Below are 9,360 nucleotides of genomic sequence, written 5' to 3' on the forward strand. Positions count from 1 at the left end.
TCTAACTAACCCTACACTCATTAAAACCCACTACCCCATTCCACTACTTTGACCCTATCTGCTCCTGCACCAGGCCAACTAACCCTACACTCATTAAAACCCACTACCCCATTCCACTACTTTGACCCTATCTGCTCCTGCACCAGGCCAACTAACCCTACACTCATTAAAACCCACTACCCCATTCCACTACTTTGACCCTATCTGCTCCTGCACCAGGCCAACTAACCCTACACTCATTAAAACCCACTACCCCATTCCACTACTTTGACCCTATCTGCTCCTGCACCAGGCCAACTAACCCTACACTCATTAAAACCCACTACCCCATTCCACTACTTTGACCCTATCTGCTCCTGCACCAGGCCAACTAACCCTACACTCATTAAAACCCACTACCCCATTCCACTACTTTGACCCTATCTGCTCCTGCACCAGGCCAACTAACCCTACACTCATTAAAACCCACTACCCCATTCCACTACTTTGACCCTATCTGCTCCAGCACCAGGCCAACTAACCCTACACTCATTAAAACCCACTACCCCATTCCACTACTTTGACCCTATCTGCTCCTGCACCAGGCCAATTAACCCTACACTCATTAAAACCCACTACCCCATTCCACTACTTTGACCCTATCTGCTCCTGCACCAGGCCAACTAACCCTATACTCATTAAAACCCCACTACCCCCATTCCACTACTTTGACCCTATCTGCTCCTGCACCAGGCCAACTAACCCTACACTCATTAAAACCCACTACCCCATTCCACTACTTTGACCCTATCTGCTCCTGCACCAGGCCAACTAACCCTACACTCATTAAAACCCACTACCCCATTCCACTACTTTGACCCTATCTGCTCCTGCACCAGGCCAACTAACCCTACACTCATTAAAACCCACTACCCCATTCCACTACTTTGACCCTATCTGCTCCTGCACCAGGCCAACTAACCCTACACTCATTAAAACCCACTACCCTATTCCACTACTTTGACCCTATCTGCTCCTGCACCAGGCCAACTAACCCTACACTCATTAAAACCCACTACCCCATTCCACTACTTTGACCCTATCTGCTCCTGCACCAGGCCAACTAACCCTACACTCATTAAAACCCACTACCCCCATTCCACTACTTTGACCCTATCTGCTCCTGCACCAGGCCAACTAACCCTACACTCATTAAAACCCACTACCCCATTCCACTACTTTGACCCTATCTGCTCCTGCACCAGGCCAACTAACCCTACACTCATTAAAACCCACTACCCCATTCCACTACTTTGACCCTATCTGCTCCTGCACCAGGCCAACGGCCTGGGAGGACGGGACACCACCACTCAACACACCCTGGAACTCTTCTGAAGTCAAATCTAGTATGACCAAATACTTCTCTGCAGCTGCCACCAAAACATATTTTTTTTCCTGTGATTTACATTCCATTTCTGCGGTACAGTTGATAACCATTTGCTATGAACACTAAGAAGCCAACCTTACTGAAGCATATATCACTGGTTGGCCCATCCCTCTGTGCTGTCACAGATCTACTACTCACAGGGATCCTCTCAGGATCCCTCAGCCTTGACCCATCCTCCTCTACTTTCTTCACTGCCTCAGCAGTGACAACCTGTTCCCAACAGTGGGGTCAGTGGGATTGGATAGGGGCCCCTCTACCTCTCTCTCTCTCTCTGACTGGAGGAGACAGGTGAAATGGTGTGTCTCCTCTGGTCAACAATACTCACCTTGAAAGACTCCACAGCCTGTTGGAGCTCCTTCAGCTCCTTCTCTCTCTCCTGGAATCTCTGCTGGACCTGCTGCTGACTCATCCCCAGCTGCCTCTGTGGAGAATCACTCTTCAATGAGCTATCAAGCTTTATTAGTCCAGTAGATCAATAGTATAGTAATGTGACATAGGGCCCATAGAGAGGAAGATCTAAAAAAATGGATGGTCCATTTACTAAATGATATTTATTTGTTGCTATGTGAATGATTATAGTTTTTATGGTAGGACTACATGTATCAACAGGTTGAGACTGAACTTTGGACTCATAAAAGGGCATTCAGAATGATAATAGTGTTTGACATTATAAAATGGTGATACATCTGGAGAATCTGGGTTGACATATCTATATACTCAAGGTTTGTGTTCATATTTGTTCTGCTGAGGATCCATTTCATTTGAATGATCTCATATTCAAACAGCCTTAGTTCCTACTGTATCTTTAATTCTTTGTTTATCAGACAGTCACCAACAAGTTGTTCTGGTCTTACCTGTTTCTCAGTCCTCTCTGCTGCAGCTGACACTGTATCATGGCCTTTATGTTCATCCATTGTACACAGATAACAGATACACTGCTGATCGGTACGACAGTAAACCTCCAGCAGTTTGTCATGATGAGAGCAGATCTTCTCCTGTAGTTGTGCGGTGGCTTTGACCAGCTTGTGCCTCTTCAAAGCAGGAGATTCGTAGTGAGATTGGAGGTGAGTCTCACAGTAAGAGGCCAGACACACCAGACAGGACATGAGGGCTTTCTGCTTTCTGGTCCCAGTGCAGACATCACACGCCACATCTCCAGGTCCAGCATAGCACAGAGCAGGAGGGGGAGCAGCCTGGAGTCCTGTCTTCTTCAGTTTCTCCACCACCTCAGCCAGTAGGTTACTTTTTGTCAGAATAGGCCTTGGAGTGAAGGTCTGTCTGCACTGTGGACAGCTATAGACCCCTTTCAGAACATCCTGATCCCAGCAGCCCTCAATACAGCTCCTACAGTAACTGTGTCCACAGGGGATGGTGACTGGTTCCTTCAGTAGATCCAGACAGACAGAACAACAGAACTGGTCCTGGTCCAGCAGAACTCCCTGTTGAGCCATTTGGACGGTTGTTCACTCTCACACAGACAGACGACACAGAGACTCAGATCAGTTTCGTTTCCTCAGAAGAGAGTTTGTGGGAGGGGGAGGGACTTCCTGGTTCTGCCAGAGGGGTGGGGTTAGAGGGAGGGAGGAAGAGAGAGAGGAACTGCATGCAACAGCAAGAGGGAGACAAATAGTCTTGTTCCTTGGTTTCAGCACTTAACATGGAATAAATGAAATAATGAATCTTAAAATGTGAGTTATTAGAATATAAAGGGTAACCGTTTCTATGAAGTACATATTATAATTATTTTAATGACCTTTATAATGCCTTATAATACACTTATGTGTTCTAATAAGCAATAAGGCCTGAGGAGGTGTGGTATATGTAAGGATTGCGGACCTGGTGGCAGTGAAGTCAGACGCAGGAGAGCAGAGATAGGTAATAGCCGGAGCAGTTTAATACAAAACGAACCTACATGGGTACAAAACCCGATGCGCACCAGTAACAGAGTACAAGCACTTACAAACAAACAATTCCACACAAGGACATGGGGGGGAACAGAGGGTTAAATACACAACAATTCATGATGGAAATGGAAACCAGATGTGTAAGAAAACAAGACAAAACAAATGGAAAATGAAAAGTGGATCGACGATGGCTAGAAGACCGGTGACGCCGACCGCCGAACAAGGAGAGGAAATGACTTCGGTGGAAGTTGTGACAGTATATGGCTAATATACAGTACCACGGCTAAGTGCTGTTTTTAGGCACGACGCAAAGCGGATTGAGAATTATGTAACACTTTCAAAAATACAATCAAATAAAAATGTTATTGGTCACATACACATATTTAGTAGATGTTATTGTGGGTGTAGTGAAATGCTTGTGTTCCTGGTTCCAACAGTGCAGTAATATCTAACAATACACCCTAATGTAAATGTCACAGGTGTCGTAGGGTTTAGACCAAGACGCAGCGGGAAAATGTACACTCATCTTCTTTTATTAAAGGACAAAGAAGGAAAACCAAAACGACAAAGAACAGGCCAGTAAGGCACAAAGCTATACACAGCAACAATCTGCCACAAAACCCCCATGACAAACAACCTCCTAATTATAGGACCTTCAATCAGAGGCAACGATAACCAGCTGACTCCAATTGAAGGTCCAACCCCAATTAACTAAACAAAGAACTACAATAGACAAGAGAGAACATAGAAATACACTAACATTGAACATAGACTAACAAACCCCGGACCACATAAACCAAACACCCCTCTCCCTAAATACATAGCCTAACCACATAAACCAAACACCCCTCTACCTAAATACATAGCCCGAACCACATAAACCAATCACCCCTCTACCTAAATACATAGCCCGAACCACATAAACCAAACACCCCTCTCCCTAAATACATAGCCCGAACCACATAAAACAAACACCCCTCTACCTAAATACATAGCCCAAACCACATAAAACAAACACCCCTCTACCTAAATACATAGCCCGAACCACATAAACCAAACACCCCTCTACCTAAATACATAGCCCGAACCACATAAACCAAACACCCCAATACCTAAATACATAGCCCGAACCACATAAACCAAACACCCCTCTACCTAAATACATAGCCCGAACCACATAAACCAAACACCCCTCTACCTAAATACATAGCCCGAAACACATAAACCAAACACCCCTCTACCTAAATACATAGCCCGAACCACATAAACCAAACACCCCTCTACCTAAATACATAGCCCGAACCACATAAAACAAACACCCCCTGCCACGACCTGACCAAACTACAATAACAAATAACCCCTATTACTGGTCAGGACGTGACAGTAAAAAGTAAAGGAATTAAGAAATATAGAAATATTAGGATGAGCAATGTTGCAGTCCTGGAATATAAATATATATACTGTGAGTATATACTGTGTGTATATGTGTGTATATATATATGTGTGTATATATTTATATACACTGCTCAAAAAAATAAAGGGTACACTTAAACAACACAATGTAACTCCAAGTCAATCACACTTCTGTGAAATCAAACTGTCCACTTAGGAAGCAACACTGATTGACAATACATTTCACATGCTGTTGTGCAAATGGAATAGACAACAGGTGGAAATTATAGGCAATTAGCAAGACACCCCCAATAAAGGAGTGGTTCTGCAGGTGGGGACCACAGACCACTTCTCAGTTCCTATGCTTCCTGGCTGATGTTTTGGTGACTTTTGAATGCTGGCGGTGCTTTCACTCTAGTGGTAGCATGAGACGGAGTCTACAACCCACACAAGTGGCTCAGGTAGTGCAGCTCATCCAGGATGGCACATCAATGCGAGCTGTGGCAAGAAGGTTTGCTGTGTCTGTCAGCGTAGTGTCCTGAGCATGGAGGCGCTACCAGGAGACAGGCCAGTACATCAGGAGACATGGAGGAGGCCGTAGGAGGGCAACAACCCAGCAGCAGGACCGCTACCTCCGCCTTTGTGCAAGGAGGAGCAGGAGGAGCACTGCCAGAGCCCTGCAAAATGACCTCCAGCAGGCCACAAATGTGCATGTGTCTGCTCAAACGGTCAGAAACAGACTCCATGAGGGTGGTATGAGGGCCCGACGTCCACAGGTGGGGGTTGTGCTTACAGCCCAACACCGTGCAGGACGTTTGGCATTTGCCAGAGAACACCAAGATTGGCAAATTCGCCACTGGCACCCTGTGCTCTTCACAGATGAAAGCAGGTTCACACTGAGCACATGTGACAGACATGACAGTCTGGAGACGCCGTGGAGAACGTTCTGCTGCCTGCAACATCCTCCAGCATGACCGGTTTGGCGGTGGGTCAGTCATGGTGTGGGATGGCATTTCTTTGGGGGGCTGCACAGCCCTCCATGTGCTCGCCAGAGGTAGCCTGACTGCCATTAGGTACCGAGATGAGATCCTCAGACCCCTTGTGAGACCATATGCTGGTGCGGTTGGCCCTGGGTTCCTCCTAATGCAAGACAATGCTAGACCTCATGTGGCTGGAGTGTGTCAGCAGTTCCTGCAAGAGGAAGGCATTGATGCTATGGACTGGCTCGCCCGTTCCCCAGACCTGAATCCAATTGAGCACATCTGGGACATCATGTCTCGTTCCATCCACCAACGCCACGTTGCACCACAGACTGTCCAGGAGTTGGCGGATGCTTTAGTCCAGGTCTGGGTGGAGATCCCTCAGGAGACCATCCGCCACCTCATCAGGAGCATGCCCAGGCGTTGTAGGGAGGTCATACAGGCACGTGGAGGCCACACACACTACTGAGCCTCATTTTGACTTGTTTTAAGGACATTATATCAAAGTTGGATCAGCCTGTAGTGTGGTTTTCCACTTTAATTTTGAGTGTGACTCCAAATCCAGACCTCCATGGGTTGATAAATTGGATTTCCATTGATTATTTTTGTGTGATTTTGTTGTCAGCACATTCATCTATGTAAAGAAAAAAGTATTTAATAAGATTATTTCATTCATTCAGATCTAGGATGTGTTATTTTAGTGTTCCCTTTATTTTTTTGAGCAGTGTATATACAGTACCAGTCAAATGTTGGGACACACTTACTCATTCAAGGGTTTTTCTTTATTTTTACATTCATGTCGTTTCTCTTTGCTTATTTGAGCTGTTCTTGCCATAATATGGACTTGGTCTTTTACCAAATAGGGCTTATCTTCTGTATACCAACCCTACCTTGTCACAACACAACTGATTTGCTCAAACGCATTTAGAAGGAAAGAAATTCCACAAATTAACTTTAACAAGGCACACCTGTTAATTGAAATGCATTCCAGGTGACTATCTCATGAAGCTGGTTGAGAGAATGCCAAGATTGTGCAAAGCTGTCATCAAGGCAAAGGGTGGCTACTTTGAAGAATCTCAAATATAAAATATATAAATATAACACTTTTTTTGGTTACTACATGATTCCATATCTGATATTTCATAGTCTTGATGTCTTCACTATTATTCTACAATGTTGAAAATAGTACAAATAAAGAAAAAGCCTTAATTGTTCTAAAACGTTTGACCGGTAGTGTATATATAAATGTAAAGGGATGTATAGGTAATATGGATCAAATATGTAGTATATCTGAAGAACAGTATGTGGACAGCAATAATTAAATAGGATAGTCCTTGACTAGAATACAGTATATACATATGAAGTGGCCAGCAGTAGTTATATAGGATGAACCAGGACTAGAATACAGTATATACATATGAAGTGGATAGCAGTAGTTATATAGGATGAACCATGACTAGAATACAGTATATACATATGAAGTGGACAGCAGTAGTTATATAGGATGAACCATGACTAGAATACAGTATATACATATGAAGTGGACAGCAGTAGTTATATAGGATGAACCATGACTAGAATACAGTATATACATATGAAGTGGACAGCAGTAGTTATATAGGATGAACCAGGACTAGAATACAGTATATACATATGAAGTGGACAGCAGTAGTTATATAGGATGAACCATGACTAGAATACAGTATATACATATGAAGTGGACAGCAGTAGTTATATAGGATGAACCATGACTAGAATACAGTATATACATATGAAGTGGGCAGTAGTAGTTATATAGGATGAACCATGGTTGGCTTCTTAGTGTTCATAGCCAACCAGGTTGGCTTCTTAGTGTTCATAGCAAATGGTTATCAACTGTACCGCAGAAATGGAATGTAAATCACAGAACAAAAATATGTTGTTTTGGTGGCAGCTGCAGAGAAGTATTTGGTCATACTAGATTTGACTTCAGAAGAGTTCCAGGGTGTGTTGAGTGGTGGTGTCCCGTCCTCCCAGGTCGTTGGCCTGGTGCAGGAGCAGATAGGGTCAAAGTAGTGGAATGGGGGTAGTGGGTTTTAATGAGTGTAGGGTTAGTTGGCCTGGTGCAGGAGCAGATAGGGTCAAAGTAGTGGAATGGGGTAGTGGGTTTTAATGAGTGTAGGGTTAGTTGGCCTGGTGCAGGAGCAGATAGGGTCAAAGTAGTGGAATGGGGTAGTGGGTTTTAATGAGTGTAGGGTTAGTTGGCCTGGTGCAGGAGCAGATAGGGTCAAAGTAGTGGAATGGGGTAGTGGGTTTTAATGAGTGTAGGGTTAGTTGGCCTGGTGCAGGAGCAGATAGGGTCAAAGTAGTGGAATGGGGTAGTGGGTTTTAATGAGTGTAGGGTTAGTTGGCCTGGTGCAGGAGCAGATAGGGTCAAAGTAGTGGAATGGGGTAGTGGGTTTTAATGAGTGTAGGGTTAGTTGGCCTGGTGCAGGAGCAGATAGGGTCAAAGTAGTGGAATGGGGTAGTGGGTTTTAATGAGTGTAGGGTTAGTTGGCCTGGTGCAGGAGCAGATAGGGTCAAAGTAGTGGAATGGGGTAGTGGGTTTTAATGAGTGTAGGGTTAGTTGGCCTGGTGCAGGAGCAGATAGGGTCAAAGTAGTGGAATGGGGGTAGTGGGTTTTAATGAGTGTAGGGTTAGTTGGCCTGGTGTAGGAGCAGATAGGGTCAAAGTAGTGGAATGGGGTAGTGGGTTTTAATGAGTGTAGGGTTAGTTAGAAGGGTGTTTTTTAGTATTATCATAATTTCCCCTTTTCCCATTTTGTATCCCATAATATCATGGATTTATATTATAGTCCAGTTGAGGCAGGTGAGATGCCTTTGGATATACGACGTAATAAATTGTCATTAGCTTATTGGGTTGAAAGGCTGTGAGGTTGAGCATCCCACTGCTACTGTTCTAGATGACTGTTGGGAATATACTAGTAGACAAGGCAGTGGTTTTGGTTGGACAGTTGGAAAGCTTGCTGATGAGAGTAGTTTCAGGGAGTTGGAGGTTGGCCCTTTCTGTGGTGATAGGGGATGTTCCTCCATGGTTACTCCCAGATCCTGTTGTTGATCTAACCTTGGTAGACAAAAGGAAAGATTGGGTCAGAAGTCAGTGATAAAGGGAAACTGGTTGACAATTACATTGGTAGAAGTTGTTATGCTTTTTTACCTCTTTTCACAGATGGATCCAAGGGCCCAGATAGTGGGCCCACAGGAGCAGGTGTTTACCTTCCTGAATGTGATGTGCAGATATGTAGAAGACTAACAGATGAACTGTCAGTGTACTCAGTTGAACTGTTGGTGATAATAGTTGTCCTCCAGTGGGTGGAGGACGTACAACCTGTTAGAATTATAGTATCCTCAGATTCTCTGTCTGTATTGAATAGTTTATCATCTGGTAAATCTATTAGGAGTGACCTACTATTGGAGGTATTAATGTTATTATGGAGAATTGAGAGAATGGGGCTAGTAGTGAGATTATGCTGGGTCCCAGCACATTCAGGTGTGGAATGGAATGAAATTGTAGACTAATTAGCTAAAATAACTTTAAAACAAGATATAATATATATTAATGTTCCACTGGGTAGAGGTGAGGACAAATGTGAGATCAGAGACATTTTGATAGATGTGTG

At 44.2% G+C, this 9,360-nt stretch overlaps 1 protein-coding gene across 1 annotated transcript in view; it reads right to left on the reverse strand.

Moving 5' to 3' along the window:
* Window positions 1-2,964, reverse strand: part of LOC145875715 (tripartite motif-containing protein 16) — an 8,289-nt gene extending 5,325 nt beyond the window's left edge. The window contains exons 1-2 of the mRNA XM_082971539.1: window positions 2,281-2,964; window positions 1,752-1,847 (exon numbers count right to left, since the gene is read on the reverse strand). Coding sequence (XP_082827665.1) covers window positions 1,752-1,847; window positions 2,281-2,877 — 693 coding nt within the window. The 5' untranslated portion in view covers window positions 2,878-2,964. The remainder of the gene's footprint in view (window positions 1-1,751; window positions 1,848-2,280) is intronic.
* Between the last annotated feature and the right edge of the window lie 6,396 nt (window positions 2,965-9,360).

The sequence above is a fragment of the Salmo salar genome, unplaced genomic scaffold (assembly GCF_965601325.2).
Source record: "Salmo salar unplaced genomic scaffold, fSalSal1 ptg000322l, whole genome shotgun sequence".
Taxonomy (NCBI): Eukaryota; Metazoa; Chordata; class Actinopteri; order Salmoniformes; family Salmonidae; genus Salmo; species Salmo salar.